This window comes from Ambystoma mexicanum, chromosome 5q, assembly GCF_040938575.1.
Source record: "Ambystoma mexicanum isolate Mex_15411 chromosome 5q, UKY_AmexF1_1, whole genome shotgun sequence".
NCBI lineage: Eukaryota > Metazoa > Chordata > Amphibia > Caudata > Ambystomatidae > Ambystoma > Ambystoma mexicanum.
The window spans coordinates 1197680390-1197704516 of NC_090933.1; the positions used below are offsets into that span (position 1 = coordinate 1197680390).

Consider the following 24127-nt stretch of genomic DNA (forward strand, 5'->3'; position numbering starts at 1 on the left):
AGCCGCCCCCAGGGTGAGGATCAAGTAGTTGCCGCCTCACACTGGCCACATGAGGGGATATTTTCCCCAGGAAGTAGTAAAGACGTTGCCAGATTTGTCACATACCCATGCCCTAAAGTCTGGGTCGTCCCTATGGGGCACACAGGACTGTATGTTTTCTCTGGGGGTCTCCCAAGTCCAGATTTGGTGGGCTGGTACTATATTTCTTCTCATCCCTGTTATTAAAAGGAGTGTATTTTCCTAGTGTCTTTCCTTTGGGTGAGGGTTTTCTGTAATTATAACCTTTTACAAGGCTCTGCCCCCGATATTCCAGGCTTACTTGTGCAACCATTGCCACATGTGGGGAGATTTTCCTGGAAAAGTAGTAACGACATTGCCAGATTCGTGACACTACGAAAGGACAAATTCAATATGGTAACATTGGCCCAGATCATCCAAGCCTACAGGACTGGTCGATGTCACTAGACCTACAGGATGCCTACTTTCACATACCCATTCATCTCAAGCACAGGAAGTACCTGAGGTTCCTTGTGGCCAACATCAATACCAATCCATTGTCCTGCCATTCGGTCTTTCTTCGGCACCCAGGGTTTTTCGCCAAGTTGCTGGCAGTGGTAGTGGCTCGCCTCAGGAGGGAGCGTTTGTCTTTCCTAGCCTGGACGACTGGCTCATCTGAGCTCACTCCCCAGAGCAGATGTTGATGCATTTTTACCGCACGTGCAGCCTGTTGCACAGCTTCGGTTTTTCTCTGCACTTCAAAAAATCCCATGTTCTTCTGTCCCATTCACTCCGGTTCAGACAAAGTGGCGAACATCTCTTAGATGGTACATGTCCTCCAATCCCAGGAAAAAGTTACTGCCTCAGCGTTTCTGTGTCTCATTGCCTCCTGCATTCTGCTAGTTCTGGAGGCCCGGCAGTGCATGATATTTAACTGGCTACTCTGCCAGTGGTCGCAGTTTCAGGACCGCATGTCAGAACTTCTGCAGGTCTTAGGTCGAGTTGTTTGTATCCTTCCATGGTGGCTCCTGAGGGAGAACCTTCTGAAAGATGTGTTGTTCTGTTAGCCCTGACCTCAGGTGGTGGTAGTCACGGATGCGTCCCTGATAGGTTGGGATGCTCAATTGTCAGACCCGACTGTGAGCGGACTATGAGTTTTGAGAGAACATAAACTTGCTGAACATGATGGAAACAGTCTGGCCCTGGTTGCCTTCCTCCAATCTGTGAAAGGGAAATGTATGCTGATCCTTATGGACAACACATTGACCATGCACTTCCTCAAAGCTTCACTCTTTGCAGAGAAGCAATGTGACTGAGCTCCTGGGCTCGGGAGAACAGAGTCTCCCTGATGGCTGCCCATCTTGCCGGAAGAGAAAATATCATGGCAGACGCCTTGAGCAGATAGATCTCAGCCTCCCACGAGTGGCAGCTCTGCCAGGAAGTTCTAGAGGAGCTTTTTTCCCCCCTTGGGGACTCCCTAAGTGGATATCTGTACTCCCAGTATGAACAGGAAGTGCAAGTTGTTCTACTCCAGAGACTTACTTTTACTTCGTCCAGAAGCCCTGGGGGACGCAGTGGAGGTTAATTAGATATTCATCCTCCTTTAAGCAGTCCCGCCAATCCCTGTCATTATGCTAGTTCTTAGGAGATTGCGCCTGTTCCGGACCACGTTTATTCTGATCTCTCTGGAATGACCTTGGAGAACGTGGTACCCAGAGTTGCTAAGCATGTACATATCAGTTCCTTGGAGGCTTTCGAGAAGAATGGATCTGCTCTTCCAGTTGGAGGGACAGGCACTAGGAAAGGTAATACTTTTTTGCTGAGAGGCTGATCTACAAGGAGTGGGACTTGTGCTTCAGGTGTTGTCTGTTAAGCCTCCCCGTTTGATCTTCTCATAAGAGAAGATGATCTTGAGATTGAGAGCTTCCTTCCTCTCGAATGTGGTCTCTGAATTCCATCTCTCTCAAAGATCCATCTTCCAGTGTTTCTTCCTCCACCCCATCCTTCCCAATCAGAGGAACAATTCCATCGCCTGGACCCGGTGCAGGCCCTCAAATCCTATCCAACTCCGGCAGTAGCCGTGTCAGTAAAAACGGAAGCCTGCCGCCAAAGTTGTCATTTTTTTCAGCACTTTGCTTCACAGAAACACCAGGGGATTACGACCCTGGTGTTCCTGGAAGTCAGGTGGCAGAAAATCATTAATCCCGATTCCCATTGAGTCCCGTAGGACTCAATGGGAATGAGGATGACGGTAGCACAGGTACCGTTATTAAGGGTGCCGGTGCTACCGTGAAAGCCAGCGAGCGGGTGCCGTCCCGCCCGCCAGGTCAGACTTGGTGGGTAGGACGGCTGCCGCCCGCAGACTCATAGTGTGCCGATCCGGTAACAACGGTGCCGGTATGCTTACTGGCACCATTGTTACCAGACCGGCACACTCGTAATGAGGCCCTATGTCTCTTGGACAAGGGAATGATGACCAGCTTTTTGTCGGTTATGCTGGTGCTCATGCTGGTAGGGCTGTGACCAAAGAGACCCTGTCGAGGTGGATCATTCTCTGCAGGGCTCGCAAAATCTGCTAGCCCACTTGTATTAGCGAGGACATTTTATGAAAGGTGTGTATGGTACTAGACCTTGCTGGCGAGTATAGAGATGTATGAAACTTTCATTGAAATGGCTAATAAGTTTCACTTTGCATGGCTGGCCTTTGGGTGGCAGCATTGTATCAAATATGACGTGTGCTTATGGTGACGTTATGCCATTCTACCAGACGTCTGACTGCCACCTCTGTCCAGCAGAGAGGGGACCCTGTTCTGGACATTTGCCAGATGGGTATATTTGCCTCGCTGCATACGTTCGTCAAACCTGGATTTCAAGTCAGGACAGGACGCTCATTTTGGTGGAGGTCCTCCTGAGTTTTCTGCTTTGAGGTGCTGTCCCTTCTCTAGATCCATGTACTGCTATGGGAGTCTATTATAGATGAGGAATCCATGGGAGAAACATCCATCAGAAAGAATATTACCTAGAGGTAAGTAATTTCATCGTCTGCCTGTTATGCTGCCGCAAACAAATATTCTCCATGGGTATTATTTATTATTGATTTTACTCTCGAGAAAGAATAGCTAAGCTATGCCTCTCTTTATGAGTGGTGCAACTATATTCACATTTTGTATGGCAACTACTTAGTCCGCACTGTATACATTATCACTGCTCAAGTATTACTGGCTCAGCAAATGTTCATCTAGCACATTATTTAATTAGGAACAACTGACGTCCCTCCTAAATGTGTGGTTATTATTGGGCGAAGTCTTTAAAAAAGATATCGAATCTGAATAGTAGATAGTAGTTATTGGATGAAAACACATACCTTTGGCACCCATAGTTCTGAGTGATGACCATTTTCTTCTCGAGCTTCTTATCACCTACTTCATTTTTTGCAATTGATGCAAGATGTATTGATACTGAGGAAATGGGTGCAGCCATGCCATATTTACTTCCATTGCTCTCACGTCTAGTTGTTCTCATACTCCCCCAATGTCTCTGGGGCTATTGTGTGCTCTATGGCAATGGCTTTTAAGAATATTTAAATAGATCGAGGATAGTGTATGTCCAGAATCATTCATAACCATTACAGAAGATCAGCAAATTTTGCCTGCAGGTTGAAACATCTAAATAAATACTATAATCAATGTACAATATATGTCACTATATGATCTTGTTATTTGGCAAATTTGGCATATGGCAAATGCATGATTTCTTGTTATTTTTCTCTTCTTGATTTTAGTTCCAATGATGGTTCCCAAAACCACATCAGAAACACTAAAGCACAGAATTAATCCTTCCTCGGGTGAGACAGTTTCACAGTCAGTAGATGTCTTGCTGTATGCTCCAGGTACTTCATTGTATGTTAAAATAACGCGCGTGCATTACTGTTTGCTTTGTTTTGAATGCTACGTGTGGGCTGATACATTATTAGGATTAGAGGAAAGGTCTTAGCATAACGTGACTTGCGTAGGTTTGTACTTCCGTATGGATCATGATCGGAGCCACAGGTGAACAATGGCGTTGTTCGTAGCATGAAGATGGAATGTACAGAAGTTGGACTGTTGGACACGGGCTGATGGACACTGGATTTTTTGGTACTGTCCATTTGACAGCGTGGGCGGGAATCGGGCGATTTGTGAATTATTTCTGCCACTCGGCTAGGGGATTTGGGGCCCGGTGTAGCGGGTTGGATCATGGCGGGAGCGGGTCTCTTCAATCACCCAGTGGCCTCAGGTGAGGTCTGTGCATCCATTGGGTTTGGTCCTTGTTGAGATGTTGTTGAACAAGCTAGGTCCAGTACGCTGCATTCAGAAGCTCTTCCGCTGCCCGGCCAAACCCGGATCTTTAATGGCTAGGATGTCGCACTCGGACGGTCCCTCTAGAGATTTGGTCCTGCCTGCAGCTGGACTCTTGCATGTCTTTCTGGTGGTGTGATATAAAACCGCAAACAAGTAAGGGTTCAGTGCTTTCATAACGGTACAGCCCAGGGAACTGCAGAGTCTCTGTAGGTCAGGCAGAGTAACCCTACATTCGGTAATGAGCACATACTCTTCAAGCGCCTTGACAAACCCACGTTGGTGGTATGAGCTACGGAAGCAAACATTCTCATTCTGTGTATTTGGATGCCTTTAAACTGATCAGAGACAAGTTAAGTACATGTTTCTCAAATCACATTTTCCGACATGCCTGACGTCATCAGCCCTGTATATACATGTTCAATAGTTAAATGCACAAAGAATGTATGCGCAGTGCAATTGTTTCTGTCTGGGCCTCAGGTGGAGTGCATATCTAGGCTCATTGGAGGTTGGCGTAGCTCTTGGTTCATTGGCTTATGGCAGGTGTCTCCCGTGGAAGGCATACAGACACAGCTCATCCACAGGCTCGTCTGTTTCACCTTCCTTGGAGTCGTGGACTCTGTTACATGCCTCACGCGGGTTCAGTTTTAGTAATTGGGCTGGCGCAGCGGATTGTGGAACGGAGGTGGACCAGATGAAGATGGTGGGGGGGTGGCGAGTCCGCACTGATAACCTTCAACATTCTTTGATGTGTTTGTTTGGCCTCATGTGAGAGTAAGTGTCTTGGTTTATAATATTAGTTTGTGTTAAGAATGTTGTTTTCCTTGTAGTCAACTGTTTCTCTTGCTGGGCCCCTGTGTGCCCGTTCACTTCAGGGGGCTCTTACCACACCCCCTAATGGGAAACTGGTGTTTTCACCCTCCTTGTTAAAGAGAAGGGTTGAGAACTATGTGTTGGATTGCGCTGCATTAGCTTGTATTGATACAAGTTTTTAACTTGGATACTCTGTGTGTATTCATGGCTCATGGGATTACTGATGTTTGCACAATTTGACATTGGCAATCGCTCTAACTGGGTAGAGATATTCCGCTAGCTGGGAACCCAGAGAGGGAATTGAAACTGTTAAGGATATACATGCATAATTCCATCTGTGTAGTGTGGTCATCAAACACAGAAGTTATGTTGTTTAAAATTACCACCAAGTGTATTGAGAAGGAGAAGTGAACTGAGACTAGATCTTGACAAGTGATTCCCTGACTGGGCTTAGTTAATGTTTGCACGAAGAGAACTATTGATATGTGTAAAACCCGTATAGTACGACGCACACATGTGGATGATAAAAATCACAATTTGAATGTAATAGGCATTCCCAAATATGGGGAATGCATATGAACTTGATTACCAAATGAGCAGATGCATATGTGGGTGCATAAACAATGTTTTCTCTAAAAAGTTGCATTTGGGAAAGAATGGGAACATGCTGGACGTTCTAACATGGTTTTGTGTTAGAACTGTATGTCTGTTTTGTTAGAATACTTCATACAAGAAGTTAATGGAATGAAGAACCCATTTGCAAAACTGCTGGCTAGTTGGGGGATTTTGATGGATTATGCTCTTGTGTAGATTCATGGAGTCGTAACAATATGGCTAATGGGATCATGCTGTATAGCCTTGACGGAATAAGATGTGTGGATGTGTTGTTCCTAATATGTAACAATACTGGTGGTATGGTCAGAAGCCCAGAATCCTATGTGTCAACTATGACAAAGGTCTAGGAATGCTAATCTCATTGTGACTCGCCATGATATTAGCTCATCTAGGAACCTGCAATTTCAGACTTTCAAAATAGGGAAGGGTTGATGTCAGTTACACTGTAACATTTGTCCATGTTAGATATAGGTTAATGAGTATAAGGGATGATATGTTCTTGAGTTAGGCCTTTATTTTCAGATCATATCTTAATGTCAACGCCCACCAAAATGTATTGATCCAATGAACTCTAAAGGCTCAATGGGGTGTTGGGGAGGAGTGGTGTACTAAGCAAGATGTGATTTGTTAAATATTGTGTTATAAGGAATAGGGTGTCAGGGACTCTGGGTAAATGTAGTGCATTATATGATTGGTTAGACTTTGGGAACTTAGTTATAGTCTAGATAGATTTGGTTGGAACTTCCTTTTTAAAAAAAAATATAATACATATAATTAGCATCTTACTTTGGATCTGATTATTAGGGAGACCAATGTATTGATTATTTATATAGTATAATGGTAGGTACAACCTTGGATGGGTTGGGTTGTAATGCCGATTGTTTAGTGAGGTTTGGTATTCAGTATTACCTAGAGGACTTCCTCAAGGTTCTATTTTATTATTACTTGCTGTATTTTTTTATGTTGTGTTTTGTGGATGTGTGGTCTGTTTATCTGTTTTTATGTTGTTTGTATGTATTGACACCTTGCATGGATTTCTATTATGGATGCTCTGTGATTTTGATGTTCCAGGTGCTCTAATGGTTTGTATTCGCGAGATAGGTATTGTGTTGCTTACAGCTGATGCAGAGGACAATATTCTACTTAAAGGTTACTGGGAATAGGTTGAGATGGCAGAAAATAATTTGATGGTAGTAACGTGGAATGTTAAGGGTTTGAAAAGCCCTAGGAAGAGGAGAAAGGTTAAGGCGAGATTATGGAGGTCCAAGGCTGATATCGTTTTTTTACAGGAAACACACTTGATAGATGAAACTAGGCAATGGCTGACTAATTCCAGATATAATAAAGACCTATCTAACTGTTATTTTACTAATTCCAGGGGAGTACGTATATTATTTAGAAAAGGTTTGCAATTTAAATTATTGAAAAGGTAGTGATGGATGGGTAGGGTTTCATGATTTTTCCAGATATAATTTATAAGGAAAAGTTGATCACCTTAGGTTGCATTTATGGCCCATGCAGCTCTGGTAAGGGCCTCTTTGATGATATTTCGAAAATGTTGAATGAAATGAATGGCGAGACAAACATTTTAGGTGGGGACTTTAATTGTATTTGTGATTACACGCTAGATAGTCAGCTTGTGTAGGCGCCCCCCTACCTTTCCTCCCTCCTCTCATTGTACTCCCACTCCTGCTCTCTCCGCTCAGCAAACCTCTACCTCCTCACTGTACCCCCAGCCCCATGCTCACGCTCCTTCCAACTCTTGGCCCCCCTACACTGGAACTCCCTCCCGCTCTCCATCCACTCCACCCCTACCTACTCATCCTTTCGCCACTCCCTGAAAGCCCATCTTCTTCAACCCCCCGACTTCCCTTCCCTACCCCTCCCCTCCTACCCTTGCCCCCCCTCGCTTCCCCCATCCTCTCCCCTTCTCCTCTGACCTTAAATTGGTAATAAATACTACTTAATAGCAATGAGGACACTAGATCACTCCCCCTTCCCTTCACCTACCCCTCTCCCTCCCCCATTCTCTCTCCTTTCCCTCTGACCTTAAGATGGTAACAAATACACTCCCCCTTCCGTTCCCCTCCCCCCTCCCTTACTCTCTCCTACCTCAAATTCTACACCGTAACTCCCTTCACCTACCGCCCTCCTCTACCCACCCACTCACCCCTTGTAAATAGTTCTATTTATTGTTCTTATGACCTGTTCATGTTTGTAAATATGCTTCTCTCACTTTTGTACCTGTTGTTATATTGTAAAGTGCTTTGGCTTAAAGCGCTATATAAATTAAATAAACAAACATATACCAATGTGAATACTTGTAGGAAATTTGATTTTCTTTTTCTTTAAAAATTTGGATTGGTTGACATATGGAGGAAATTGCATCCTTCTGAAGAAGAATTCACATTCCTTTCCCAGGTGCATGATTCTTTCTCTAGGTTGGATTATATCTTGATCACTAAGACGCTAATGGACAAAACTCTGGATGTTAATATTAGGGAGAGGGACATTTCTGATCATGCACCAATGGATCTTTGTTTGCAAATGGATGTGGTTGTTCCATCTTTTAGGAAATGGAGGTTAAACACGGGAATATTAGAGGAAAAGGAGATAACAATGGATCTGTTGTCATAAATGACCCATTTCTTTGAAATAAATGAAGGTTTGTCCGGAAAAGGGATTATATGGGATAGTTTTAAAGCGAAAATTAGGGGTTTTATGATTGATTGGACTTCTCGTCTTCAGAAAAAATCCATGGAGGATTTTAATTTATTCGAAGTGCAGTTGTCTAAACTACAGCAAAAATACGCCCGACAAGGGAGGATAAAATATAGGTCTGAAATTAACTAGATTCGGGAAAAATTGGCAAATGCGAACAACTTGATGGCAGAAAGGGGTCTCTTTTTTTTCATGACAAAAATATTGGGAGGCTGGTGACAGAAGTGGTAGGCTATTGGCGAATAGACTGAGGGATATGCATGGAAGGACCTTTGTTCAGGGAATTAAGGACGAGAATGAACAAATAGCGTGGAAGAATACTGATATTTCTTCAAGTTTTAGGAATTACTACAAAACTTTATATACAGAAGAAGAATCAATAGCCAGACATGATTTGGAAAGTTTATTTGGAAATATTCCTATTAAAAAAAATGGTCACTTGCCGAACTAATTTGCTAGAAGCGGACATTTGAATTGATGAGGTTTTTTTGGCAATTGGCCAACTGCAACTAGGGAAATGTATGGGTTTTGAGGGGATACCCATTGACTTCTATAGAAAATGTGATACTTTTTTGGCTCCGATATTATGTGATTTGTTTTATTCGTTTTTAAAAGGGGAAGGTTTGTGTCATTCAATGACTGATGCCATGATTACTGTGATACCTAAAGAAGGAAGGGATAGTAAAAAATGTAAGAACTACAAACCTATATGTCTGTTAAACGTGATATCAAACGTCTTACAAAGGTATTGGCAAATAGATTGGGTGGTTGCACTGGGAAAATCATCCATGAGTCTCAAGTAGGATTCATGAGGCGTTGATCCGGTTATGACAACATAAGGACATTGGTAGACATAATAAGTCTTTATAGTAATGAACGTGTCAATGCTGCCTTGGTCTACATGGATGCTGAGAAGGCATTTGACTGAGTGAACTGGGACTTTATAGAATTTACTATGGAGAAAATGGGATTTGGAAATAGGTTCAGAGGGATGGTTTGTTGTCTTCAAAACTCAGTAACGGCGCGTGTTTTGGTCAATAGTGAAATGTCTGAAGATTTCAGTCTTAGCAGAGGTACGAGACAGTGATGTCCTTTATCACCTTTCTTATTTAATATCGCTCTGGAGCCCTTGGTAGCATTGATACGAAATGAACAGAGACTACGTGGACTGAACTTTGGGATAAAGGAAGTTAAAGTACTCTCTTATGCGGAGGATATGGTGGTGGTGCTCTCAGACCCTGAGAGGGGTAGTGTGATTCTTAAGGAGGTACTTGGAAAAGTGGGCAAGTTTTCAGGTTATAAAATCAATTGGGATAAAAGAGAGGTGTTCCCGCTCTCGATGGCAGTTAGAAGAGGGGATTTTAAAGGATAGAATTGTAAGTGGTCTGAATGTATGTGAAATATTTGGGTATTTTTCTGATCAAAGATTACGGAAAATGGTTCATTTTAATGTAACTAAGTTATTAGATACCCTTAGGAGAGATATTCAAAAATGGTCAAGGTTGGATTTAGGCAAAGATTAATACGGTTAAAATGTCATTTTTACCTAAGATCTTATGTTATGCAATCGATTCTCCTTAGTTTTTCAAAAAAATTGCTTAAAGGAATTGATTGGGTCTTCCAAGATTTTCTTTGGGGCGAGAAGAAGGCTCCTAAGATTCCGAAAAATACATTTTGCAACAGGACACTAAGGCAGGGGGGTTTGGATATCCGAATTTGGAAAAGTATTATAGAGGTTTTATTTTGAAGAAACCAGCCCTAGAGGTAGAAGAACCACCAATCTGGTTGACTATAGAAAGGGATGCCTTGTTTCCATTCCGATTGGAAAATATCTTTTCAATGGGTAAATTTCCTAAAGGACTACTAAGTTACCAACTGTTAAGGTGGCTAAAGACTCAATGTCATGGTGGATACTTAATTTTAATGGCAATGTGCTCTTGAACCATAATTCGCCAATTTGCTATAACTCTGCGTTACAAATATGAAATAGGGTTTTGTACTGGCGAAGCTGTATTTCGAAGGGGGTATTGTCATTGGGAGATTTACTGCGGGATGGACACTTAAGTCTGTAAGTCTGTTGACACATGTTTTCAATATGTTGTCTATACCGCTAGAGAAGGAACCAGTGGGTTGGACCATGTTTTGCTCATTGCCACGTAATGTATCTACATATCTGAAACTTATGCGAGAGAGTGATTCGGTGTTGGAGTCTTGGAATAACTTGAAGCAGAAATGGGAGATAGATTTAGGTTGTGCAGTCAGTGATGATGCCTGGAAACATGTGTGGCGGGTTGGGTACAATAGTAAGATGGATCTTAAGTTACGGCTTGTTCATCAGAAGGTTCTGGGGCGATTGCATGGACACCAGTACGAACGTGTACTTTGGGATTAATAACTGAAGATTTTTGTTGGGGATGTGGGGAAGAGAAAGGGACATTGAGCCATATGTTGTGGCATTGTCCAAGAGTGCTGACTTTTTGGCGTGAGGTGCTAGATAGGTTGGATATCACTTTGTCAATTTCGTTTCCAAGAGAGCCATTTCAGGTTTTGTTACTAGCGAAAAGTGGACACGGTTTGATAGCTCGTTTGTATGGAGCTTGGATAGATAACATTTTAGTGATAGCAGTAAAACAGATATTGAAGGTGTGGAAGTCCAGAAAAAAACCAACAGTGGAAGATTGGATTAATGATGTGATTGTATTGTCTGAATTAGTTTTGCTTAGGAAGCAGGGTAAGGTGGAAACCTATTGGTCCTTATTGGAAGTCTTTCATCGATTGGTATGGTAGTGGGGCGCCAACTGGAGAAAATGATGAATATGGTGTCTTAATAGGGTCAATAGTGATATTCGTAGTCTTTAATTTATGTGTTTGTGTTTGTTGTGATTTTTTTGTTTTGTCTTCTTGTCTATATGTTAAGGAAAGTAGACACATTTTGATGAGAATATGTTGTATTTGCAATGAGCTTTATTTACCCAACGTATAATTTTTTAAATTTTTTTTATTGTTGGGGATGTGATTTATGCATAATATTTACATGGTAAGGTTCAAAGGTTTTCATTGTATTAATTTTCTTGTATTGTTATCTTACATGTATCTGTTTGAAACCAATAAATAAAGATGTTATAAAATGTTATAAATATTGATTTGGGAGGGACAGAGGTTGTAGAGGAAAACATCAGTATTGGTTGGTGGAATGTGTGTGATATTGAAGTTGGGAGGGTTGAGGAGATACATACTTTGGTGAACTACTTGAGAGACTTGCTTTACTGTGAAGAAATCTATTTTAGAAGTGAAATCTAAAATAGGGATAGTCAACCTTTCACCTTTAGATGTTTTGTGTTACACTCCCATTAGGGACAATGTTCCCATGATACAATCAAGTGGGCTGAGGCCTTCCTGAGCAAAATAAATGACAAAGAGTGTTTGGGGAAACGTTTTCTCAAAGCCTGCAAATAGTATATGTGGAGTTCCCCAGGGGTTGTGCATATCGCCTACTATTTTTAATATTTTTGCGGCCCGTTATGTGATCTTTTAATATTCTCTCGGTTTATACTTCACTAACTACGCAGACAACACTGAGGTCATTTTTGAGCTGAGTGGCGATTACGTAAAATACGCAGAACCTCTCATCCACATATGAGGCAATACAAATTTGGATGACAGACAATGGTTTATGTCTTAATACTGAAAAGACAGAACTCCTGGTATTCGGCTCAGCCCGAGATAAATTAGGGATCTCCTACTCAAAATTCTGTATACAACAATATTCTATAAAAACAGTAGAAAAAGTCAAAAATCTTGGTGTCACTGTTGAGGCCTCACTCAGTGCCGAAGCTCAGGTGACAAGTATAAGTAAAACATCCAATATTACATGAGGCTCCTGCGGCTGGTGAAACCCTTTATCTCCAATGTGAACTGTCACACTGGTTAGACCGTTGGTTATGCCAAGGCCGGATTATTGTAATGATCTGTTAGGCGGGGCAAGACAAGTCTGTATCAAGAAATTACACACTGCAAAATGATGTCATTAGGGTTATAAAAAACATCTCTAGTTTTATCACGTGTCTGTGCACAGGAGAGAGCTGCACTGGCTCCCAATAGAGCCCAGAATAAACTTTAAGATTAACATCATGACCCATAAGTATTTATTTGGAAATGCACCTAGGTGTCACGCTCACCTGTGTGTCTCTGCAGGAACAAGGGAGTCCTTCTGTTCTGCCCTGAAGTTTCCTCTGCCCCAGGTTGATGGGAAGGGTGTTCAGCCAAAAAAAAGGAAAGACTCGGGAGGTTCTTGGACATTATTTCCACCCGTCCCTCCTATTCTCAACCCCCAGATATAGGGTCTTAACTAAGGTGTGGCTCACCTTCTTAATTAGTTTGGTGCGCTCTCCATCCTGCAAGTGCAGGGGTGCATACCTTTGGTTATTCAAGGAACCAGCTGTCTCCCACTTGGTCTTGGGTCTTGGGTGTTGGGTGCTGCCTTGTACTTGATTTGAGAGGGCGGCTGATGGAAGTACTGCTGAACACACTGTTTGAGACCCAAGTGATAAAAGTCTCACAGGTAAGTGCAGCGGTGACCAGTTAGTTCACCGGTTTCCAGTTTTGGTGAGGTAAATTGCAATTGCAGGTGCGGGTGATGCAGATGGCCAGTTTTCACTTCTAATTCCCTTTCTATTTGTGTTCCCTTACAGGAGTCGCTCTGACGATGGAAGCTGGCTCCCGCTCGACCGCGTGGGATCGGAGGTGAGTAGTTAGTCCTATGTAGCGCGCGAGACGGGGAAGTCGGGAGTGCAAACTTACAATTCTTGTTCTTCTCTCTCTCTTCTAGGTGTTGCAGAAACGAGGAGCCGCAGAGAGAAACAGTTAGGTGCGCTGGTACAGTATTCGAGCGGAGATCAGCGTGTGCACTCGGCAACAGAGAGCACGAGAAGCATGGGCTAGTCTCTGGGCGTGGCTTAAATAAGCAGCCACGCGCAGTGACTAGAGTGCTCTGCGAGTTGGCACACTGGAAGTCACTAACAGGCAACAGGATGTGATTAAAAAATAAACGGGATTATTATGGTCCGTAAAATGAATGGATGTCCTAATGTGTTTTTCATATGCCAGGTCCTTACCCAAATGGCTCCTACCCGACTTTCCTTCCATACATCCCTTCGTGCTATGGATGAGAGGGGCTTAAATGTGGGCCCGGGGCTAGTACCCATGACACTGGGTACCTGAAAGAACGCATCAAAGTACGGAATGTGGCAAGAGTCACTAGATCTAAGGACTCTATGCAGCAGATATGTCCGCAAAGCAAATGGATAAAGAGCAAAGACTGCTCCTACCCAGTGAAGATGTAGTCATGGCCTGGAATAAATTGCCTATAAATTTGTGTGCTGATGAGAACTTACTTTAAAGACCTCACTATTTAACTAATGTTTCACCCTTTGCACATGCCCTAATATGTGATATTCAGCCTGTCTCTCCACTGTGCCCTGATGCATGCAGGCTACGGCGCATAATAAACAAATAACAACATAACATAATGTTAGCCCTAGCCAGTATAGTCATCGTTGTAAAATTATGGGAGTTGTAGGCTAAAACATCTGTAGGGTGACGGGTTGGCTACACCTGATCTAAAAGGACATTTTTGATAGTGAAGCAAAGATCACCTGATGGCATGATGGGTGATTTAATGCACTAGGTATTTGGAGCAGACGTTATTGCACAGTATGGCCGGCTTTCTATAAAAATATTGGAAACATTCTTGCTTCTTTTAAGTGATTCGTAATGTCTTGTGATGGCTCAAAGCCACAAACACTTTTCTTAATTAGTTTTGATACTTGGGTCCCCTATTTCTTTAATTGTAATCCACTTTTGTAGCCAACAGTATGCACCCTTATACTTGTTTTTCACAAATGGTGTCAGCACATATTATATTGTATTGTTCTGCAAGGGGTGGATTCATATATTTGGTTGCTTCTTGACTACTCAACTAGACCAAATCTGCTGCAAGCTCCTCTGAATGTGCCACAGAGTATTGTTAACATAGCTATGATGAAATTCCTTCATTCCTTTTTCCCGAATTTGCTTTTGTTATTTTATGCACTTTTCACACTTTTCTCCTTTCTATTCCCCTCTGATCTTTTCCAGCTTTCACTTTCAGCGCATATGTCAGATTTGCGCTGTGCTCGCTTGTCAGGAAGACCCCTACAACCGCTTTTTATTGTCCCTGGTTTAGTTCAGTATCCCCCAGCCATGACTTAATGTTTGCAGTGAATAACCCACTAAACCTTGTCTCCCCCCTGCCCGCTCACACAATTCCTGATTCTCCTACTTCCCCCTTACATTAATCTCACTTGCAGCTTCAGTGTCACACCTGGCTCCTTCTCTGAGGCACTCCAGACACAGTTCAAATGGCACCCATTGATACCACATGTTAGGGGTATTTTCCTAAAGGCCTACTGACAGTAAGACTTTAGTAAGCTATCCCAGTGGTTTGTAGATACCCAACTCTTAGTATCAGCCTGTACTTGCTCAGGACCTTGGTAGAGTGGCAGAGCAGTCAAGCATTTCTTAAGAGGAAGATGTGAGCTGTAGGTAAGTACACTGAATCTTAGCTAGACAGGCACAACAAAGAGGCACTTAAACATATAGTTATATAAAAAGTATATATTTATTATATTTACACCAGAATCACTTTAAATACTTCAGACATTTATGGTAGAACACTTAGGATATTTGATGATACACTTCAAAGGGCACTTTCACTTTTGTGTTTGTTCGCGGTTACATTTGTAGCAACGTTAAAAAGGGAAAAGACATGTGGTTTTCAACAGGTTATTCGGTTGTACATTTACTCTGCAAACACATATAGTAAAGTCACTCAAAGGGAGGAAAATGGTTAGCTAGTGTAGCATGAGCTTAGTTCAAGGTTCTAGAGATGATTTCTTCACCTAGTAAGTCTTTTGAGTCCAAAAAAGCAACCGTAGCTGAAGGCAGTTCGTAGAGGGCGTGAAGTCTTGACAATCACCGAATAATGAAGAGTTCCTGCAGATATCTTCCAGTGTCTAGAGTTATTGAAGCAGCAAGTTAACAACTAAAAATGGAGACCTTAAAACGGACTCAAAAAGGGGACACAAGCAGCGGCTTGGGTCGGAGGCAAGAGGGGGATGCCCTGGACTCCTCTATGTGCACTCCAACCTTCTGAAGCGTTTTCTCTGAATGAGGTAAGCAATAACTCTTTCACCACAGTACCTTAGGTTAGAGGAATATGTTTGTGCTGGATGCTCCACGATGGTGAAGTTCTGGACTTGACCTATGGATTCCTTGGTCTGGTGACTGAAGGCAGGACAGACATGGATCTCTCAGCAGCAGGCTCGAGGGAGGAGCTGTAGCACGACTTACAGCAACCTCTTGGTTCGGTCTGTGGTTTTAGAGCCTTTTCTGCAGCACCAACAAAGGACACGGATCGCCTGGTAAATCTTCTTTGCGTCCTGCAGTCCCACACTCTGGTGAAGGGGTCTGTGCGAGCTGGATCGATCTCGGGAGTGTTCTTATGGTTTCAGCAAAGATGTGGATGGATTTGGCCTTTCCACAATGATGCACTCGAAATGGGCAGCAGGTCTCCTGGTACTGGAGATCCACTGCTCTGGAAGCTGCTAGGGCCTCGGGAGATGGCTCATTTCAAAATTTGTCTTGGGACTGGTTGTTCCCACCAGCTAAAGGGAAGGAGTCATCCTCTTCGGATCTCCTCTGTAGCACAGAAAACAGGGTCAGGACAGCAGTGATAGCTTCACAGTGTTGCAAATGGTCTGCAGGCGTCTCTGGTCGTCTTCTTCGGTTACTTCTGTTTTCAGTGGTGGACTTGCTTTTCACTCCAGAAGCCTCACCTTTTATAGAGTTCCAGCACACACTCCTCTGCAATCTCTCTCGCCATTTTACAGAAAGGGGCGTTTGGCTGTCCAATCAGGACAGCCAGACCCCGTGTGGGAGCTGGACCTATTCAGGCAACATGGCAGTCAAAGGACACAGGGGTGGAAAACTCCTTCCCTTCTGCCTGCCCAGACACTCTGGAGCCCAGGCGGGGGTACCTACTGGTTCCTGCTGAAGGCAAAACACACACACACTTACCTCCCACTCCCAGAATGGTAGAAGAAAGGCTAACAAAGGACAACCATGCTAGTAATAGTGAAAAAAGAAGGGACACCCCATGTTGGTACTTGGATGTCCCTATTGTGGACTACCAAGGCTATGGACAGAGCCTGCGGTACAAACAACACACAATACCTGGTAGAACACATCCACTGCCACCAGCCATAACTAGGTGATTGTCTATGTGACTAAAAAGTCACAGGAATAGAGAGAGGGGGGATACTGTCAGGGATGGCACTCTATTAAGAGTGGCACAGGACACCCAAAAAGGGTTTGGGTGGTTGTGCCTAAATAAAGTGGACAGAGAAGCACACACACAGCTGAAAGGAAAGAGAACGAAGAGTAGGCAAGAGTAGCAAGGAAAGGTACAGAATGAATTCCCTCTTGGGGTGTATGCAGATATAGGAAAAGAGTATTCCACGAACCTTAGGAAATACTCAAGCCTTCTGCACAGTTTGCTATAACAGAGGCCCACGCTGTTTGCTCATGACTTGGAACAGCAGCTATGGGTGTCTGTAATGTAGAAACGAGACAAGGGAAAGGGCAGAGGTTGACTGATGGGAACCAACAGACAAGCTCTGTACAAAAGGGTCTACAAACAGGACAAGAGAAGATACTTACAGACAAATCCAGGAAAAGGAGGTTGATAGCAAACTAGCAGAAGGAAATGAAGGGAAAGTCGTGTAACAGGATAGGATAGCAGAGGACAGTAAGGAACAAGGTTGAGAGCTCAGAGGAGCAGGAAAGCAATGAGCAAGCCCACAGGAGCAGGGCTGTAAGGTAGAGAGCCCAGAGGAAAAGGGCTTAGGGCAGCAGAGTAAAGCAAGCTGCACGGCAAGGAACCCAGAAGGGCCGGGCAGCAAGGAGTGAGCCCTGAGGGGCAGGGCCGCTGACCGTAGAAGGTTGCAGAGGACTGTAGAGGGCTGCTAGGCCGAGAACCCAGCGGAAAAAGGTAGGTAGTAGGCAGCGGAGCGTGATAAGCTGCAAAGTAGGAAGCCCAGAGGACAAGGGCTGTAGGCAGCCGGAGTGAGGCAGGCTGCAGAGCAGGGAGCCCAGAGGACAAGGGCTGTAGGCAGCCGGAGTGAGGCAGGCTGCAGAGCAGGGAGCCCAGAGGACAAGGGCTGAGGCTGGAAAGCAGCAGAGCGTGATCAGCTGCAATGTAGAGAGCCCAACAGGGCAAGGGCGGAGGCTGGAAGGCAGCAGAACGTGATCCGCTGCAATGTGGAGAGCCCGGCAGGGCAAGGGCGGAGGCTGGAAGGCAGCAGAGCGTGATCGGCTGCAATGTGGAGAGCCCCGGAGGAGCAGGGCTGTGAGGAAGAGAGCCTGGAAGGCTATGGCTGTAGGCAGCGAAGAGTAACAGGCTGCAAGGCAGGAACCTGGAAGAGCAGGGCTGAGGCAGGGAGCCCAAAAGGCTAGGGCTGAAGGCAGCAGGGTGTAGCAGGCTGCAAGGCAGGACGCCCAGAGGAGCAGGGCTGAGGCAGGGAGCCCAAAAGGCTAGGGCTGTAGGCAGCAGGGTGTAGCAGACTGCAAGACAGGACGCCCAGAGGAGCAGGGCTGAGGCAGGGAGCCCAAAAGGCTAGGGCTGTAGGCAGCAGGGTGTAGCAAGCTGCAAGGCAGGGTCCAAGCAGGAGTGATGGTAAACAGCATACAAAGATCCGTAGAAAGACACGAAAGGTGGAGGAAGGTCTCTCAATGCAAGAGGCTGAGCCACTGCAGGCAGCAGCCTTTTATACTGCCTAGCCCAGCACAGAGGCAGGCTAATTGGTTGCACCTGGCTAAGCACACCTGCAGACAATCGGCCACCTCCCTCTCTGTTCCTGAGTTGGTGGAAGCAGAGCCAATCCCTAGGGCTTCTGGGGGGGTGTAGTTCCTTTGATGACCAATAGGAACAGCCAGGAATCGATGCTTATAGCCAAGTGCATTGTGGTATGCGTAGTTTGTTGGAAAAAATAATAAAGCGCCAAAGTCTCGCAAATGGGAAATAAAGTCCCCAAAGTAAATATAGATTGATCCAAGAGTCTGTTGTAAATAAATGATAAACAAATAGTCCATATTGAGCACAAATGGATGCGCCCATGGCGCAGGCATGACAGATACTAGGTATCCCTTTGGCACTCCACTGATGGTGGCGAGTGCCAGTCTCTCTGACGTATAGTTTTGGGAGAGATACTAAGTAAGAACTGTAGTAACTTTAGGATACAGGAAAATAATCTTAAAGGAGGACCCGAAGGGTCCCCAGCAACACTGCCCAAAAGGAGCTGTGTGCTGCAGTAGAAAAAACACAGATGCCTTAAGTGCTATGTAGCAGACGGTATCCAGTCAATATTTCGAAAACATATTTTCGAAATGCCATTTTCTCAAACAAAATACTGATTTTTTTTTCGAATTTTTTATTTTACATGTTATGTTTTATTTTTGTTTGGTTACTAAAAAAAAGTATCAATAAAAAACAGGGGTTGGGGGCGAACCCCCCATTTCAAAAAATAAACTTTTAAAAAAGCATTCGGCGAAATTGTGTCGAGAAAATGGCATTTCGAAAATATGGTGTTTGAAAAAGTCACCATAAACCGTAGCAGACAGGTAGAATACAAAGAATAGAGTTCCAAAAGACAGAGCCTACAAGAATGAATTAGAGGAAAAAGGCTTCACTCATTCAGGATTGAATGAAAAAGCCCCAGAAGTCCAGCAAAAGCGCTGGAGGTCTCGTTAGGAGAGGGGATGAAGCATAAAAATGATAAATCTCTCTAACACCACACGGCCTCTCCTTGTGCCTGAACACAGCCTTGCCATCATCCTGCTCACAGGTCCAGTGATAACAAACAGACAAGCGAAAAGTGCCCACACAAAAGGTTTGTGAGGTATATTCGGCAAAGTTCTTGTGTATGACTTGGAATATGCCAAAGCAGGGCAAACCCTTTTTTATTCAAAACAGAGTTAGGAGCCCATTACTCATTCATTTTGAGAAATGAAAAGATCTTTTCTGGTGCGTGGAGAACACTGTAACCAAGTGTTTTGAGAAAGTTGCATCAAATACAGTAATGTATTTTATTAATTTGTTTGGTTGAACTTATGTCAACCTTTCAAAATTGATAGTTTAAAACAACTTCAAAATCATATTAAAACATATTTTACAATATTTTATAATTCCATATGTATTTGTATTAACAGATATAATAGATATCCATTTTAAAACAACCAAATAAAATTTGCTAAATAATGCACAATTAATTTATCACTCAGGGTCAATGTTCCCGTCAATGTTCCCTCTAATTATTTTTCTCTGTGTGCGGAACCGGTTGGCTGTTGTGCGCACATTATTTTCCGTGTGCGCAACTTACTAATGAGGTAAGCCACTTTGTGAGCTACCGTCGAAGAAGAGAGTTTGGAAAGGAATTTACTCTTCCCAGCCACTGCAATTCTTTAAAACAAACACATAGGCTAAAATAAAAATATGTCATATGTGGTTATACAGAAAACTCATCAACCAGTTCAAGACTCGCTATCTGCAACAGTACTTTGCAAACATACTTCTGCACAGAGACAGAGAAAAATATCAGCCTCATTCTGAGTTTGGTGGTAATGTTGGCGGTAACTCCATTACCGCCAACTTTACCACTACGCCAAATTATGAAAATCCTGGAGGTAAATCCTACAACTCAAAGCTGAAATCGTCGGAATTTCTGCGGCAGTAATTCCACCAAAAAAGCCACCTCGAGTCCAATGGACTCAATATAAATGGGGAATTACACTGCCACCACCAGTTGTAATCTGGCGGAAAATTCATCCAGACCAACAGGGGGTAACAGTAATTAGTTTGGATGGTATTCTGATGGATTTACGCCGGGATACCGCCCCAAGTCGTAATGAGGCCCTGCATGTTTTATGCCACTGGACAATTACTCATTTGTATTACAAAACACAAATATCTCTTGTCATAACTGATGTGGCTGTCAAGAAACTCAGCCAGAATACATTTGCCGATGGATTAATGGCAATTAAAAGCAATGTGTCAAAAACATGCTGAAAGGAGTTCAAGTGCCACTTTAAGTATTTCAAGGGCCAGGAGAACATTCTTCTAATAATTTTTTAATGATAATTGCATCAGAATAACTGCACCTTAGAATATGATGCTCCAAAACTCCTGTGTCTCTGGTTACTATCCACATTACGTTCTCCTGTGTGTAGTGATAACACCAGCCTTAGAGCTAAGGGACATATGCACCATTAATTTTTAATCCCTAAAAAGGAAAATGTGCTTTACAAAAACGAGAAATAATGAGCATATGATTGCTTCAACCCACAAAGCTCCACTGATATGTTTTAGAATTAGTGACCAGTAGAGCAGTGGCATAGGAAGGAAGGAACTCTAATAATATTAATGCCCGATCTCACAAGGAAATGTATGTGTAAAGAACATCTTTTAATAAGCAGAAAGTATCTCTATTGGCAAAGCTAATTACTGTTTTACTCCCTGAAAAATCTTTTGACTCCAAGTAGGGAGCAACATCTGATTAGAGCCCTGCTTGTACCCCAGACATAGGAAGTGAAATGACAGGGCACATAATAAAGTGTATAGATTTGCTCACCCTTCCACACCACAGCCTAGATAAAGTTAAACAAGAGCCTTACTGAGGGTTTTTATGGAGCCCTGTTGAGGAAAATTACACACATGTGCCTTTTAAGTTAATTGCATCAGTTCATCAGAGATGCAGTGATCATCAGAGATTGAGTGCCTTTTTCTGTAACTATGGATCCCTCTTCTGTAATTCTTTGTGATCAGTTAAATATGATGTAGGGAGATGCTAGAGACTGCACACACAGAACACATGTTTATATTGAAAAGCCCTCAGCAGTTGAGCATAGAACAAAAAAGAAGGTGCTGCTGTCTAGATGGGTAGTACAATTTCCTATCCTTTAGCAAACACGCAACACATTTCCTTCAGTGTACTGCCGAAACGTCTGACTTGGTCTTTGAAATTTGCTGCTTTGTTCATCACCCACAAGGAGTGATGCTTCCACACATACCCTTGCCCGGCCCCTGTGCTTGTCTCCAGTACTAGTTGATAGAGCACTGTAAAAAGTGAGGGATTGCAGCAGTAAAAACTGGGATATTTGCAGACCCACAATACTTTGCTAGCAAGGCATATTTAAATGCCTCAACATATGAATTGCATTTTAAGAATGTCATGACTCTGCATGTACACAATTGTTTTGCAGTGCATACAAGATTGTTTGCAATGTACCCCACCCTTATATCATTGTGTAGGACTACACAGGTGCTCAGTGAAACTGTTTTTGTATAGAAGCGAGTTACCATATAATGTTTGATGGTCTATGTCCAAAGGAACTCTGAACACTTGGTAACGATGCAGATTGTGTGAAAAGCATTCTCCTGTCTGAATATCCGGTGCCATGATACTATGGACGAGTAATCCCAGGCATAGTCCATAACCATTATCCCTTGTAGGCTAAGTAAATGATATTGCAATGTTGCTTTCCACTTATAGGGTAATGTTAGTAATGCTTAAGTAGGAGACGCTAGTATCACATTTGTTTTTTCAAAATCTTTAGAGGGCAAATTAATATTTGAGTTTTGTAATGCGTTAACTTACAAAGAGGCTGCATCAAAGCACTTGCGTGAGTTATGTACAAAGAAGAGGAAGTATGGGATTTGGTTACACATCCAAGTAGCCTGCTTACATACAGTCAGTATGCGATATTTGAGCTGGTAGTTCGATTATATAGTGTGGGTGACACTTTTAGTAAGGCACAATGAGTAACAGAAATTCTGGCACGTTAACGTTATTCATGTTACAAGAAACATAAAACAAGTGAATGTAGGTACACGTCTGCTAATTTTTCGCAGAGCCAAGAGAGGAAGGGTCAAGGTTGTCCTGTAGATTCTTAATGCACCCTGGGGCAGAAGTTAGTCATAAGGTAAAACTGTGATAGAGTCAGGTTTAGGAGTCATGGGTGGGGAGGGAACATTGTTGGTTAATGTGTGCAGGCATATCTTGGTTAGATTCTTCTGTTCATGGAGCCAGTTATTCATATTTGTTTTTAACCTCTTGTGTTGTATTTTGCTGTTAGGGATTTTAGGTGCATAGTGGTGTAATGCAAATTAGCAAAATTTCAGGACTAGTTGCTTATTCTAAGAGAAAGAACATTTCAGGTAACTGCTGTGGCTTGTGCCTAATTAAATCTTTTTGAATAGGTGAGAATTGTCTGTGTGCACTGCTAAAAATCTTCTGAGCGGCACCCAGAAGGAAGCAGGGCAAGCGCACATGTGCACAGCTTAGAGGGAACATTGCTCAGGGTAATAATTCAAACTGAGATACAACAATTTTAGACCCAGGGCCAACACATAGTTAGTATTAGGACCTTATCTTTTGGACTAAAGTGATTTGATAAATCATATTAAGTCTACATAACAAGATTTAGAATTATACACTCTCGGCATTTTTGTTGACATCAGTGTAATTTGAATATAGAGTCCAAAAAATGTATTAGCGCAATGTTAACTGCTATTCCTGCAGAAGTAAACATTTTGTGCCAAACCTCCATCACAGTTAATGAACAATGTGAGTTAAGTAATGACTTGAAGAAAAACAAAGTCATCCAGGACAGTGCCTGCAATAAAATTCCAAAAAACAGAAAACAATGGTACATGTGCAGATAAAGACATTTTTAATAAAAACAAGAAGAAACTACTCCCAGAAATTGATCTTCCAAAGGAACATTTGTAAACAAAGTTGTGACTTCATTTGTGTGCCGGCCAACTGAACCACATGACGAGGATATAATGCTAGGTCTGTCCACCTAATAGGAGCGTCATGGACCAGTTTCTGTAATTCTGGTGATGTTTGGCTCCTGATGATGGTTGTTACCGAAACACGTTGAGCCTTTGGATCGTTGGCTGTACTACAATTTATGTATTTAGATTTCTGGAATGATTTGGAATATTTTTTTGTTATTTTGGGTCATTTTGTTTAGGGAATTGTAATATTCTTTGACTCATTTAACTGGCATAAGAATTAAGTATTTCGATGGCCCGCTTTCAAGTATTCCTATGAAAGTTTACAATTTTTGGAGCATTATCCTCTTATTGTTAGTAACAATTTATCTGTACATGCGCCGTTGTTTACGATTTTTGGGATCTTTGTTATAGGAACTGCCTTGATAAAGTGTTTCCGTGGAGGGTATAATACTTAAACGCATTAGTACCATACCCTTTTGAATGACACAAAAAGACCAAATGACACTATGCCCAGTAAAGCCCCATCTGTTCTTTTTTTTTAAAAACGTGTTCTTATGGTTTACCTACTGTTGTAATGCACTACACAGTGTGAAGATCCTCAGTCCTGGGCGACATTCTCTTTTCAAAGAGATCTGTCTTCACATATTGTGGCTGCATAAACTACGGTACCAGCCAAAATGATCTCTAAGCCATGTGTTTCTAAATGCTTAGGGCACATTATCTTTTCTGATAAAAATTCTCAGGAGTTAAA

General features: G+C 42.9%; 1 protein-coding gene across 1 annotated transcript in view; it reads left to right on the forward strand.

Moving 5' to 3' along the window:
- The window catches only part of DENND3 (DENN domain containing 3), a 1010513-nt gene that overhangs the window by 699563 nt on the left and 286823 nt on the right, over nucleotides 1-24127 (forward strand). The window contains exon 17 of the mRNA XM_069621709.1: nucleotides 3779-3886. Within this exon, the coding sequence (XP_069477810.1) occupies nucleotides 3779-3886 (108 nt within the window). The remainder of the gene's footprint in view (nucleotides 1-3778; nucleotides 3887-24127) is intronic.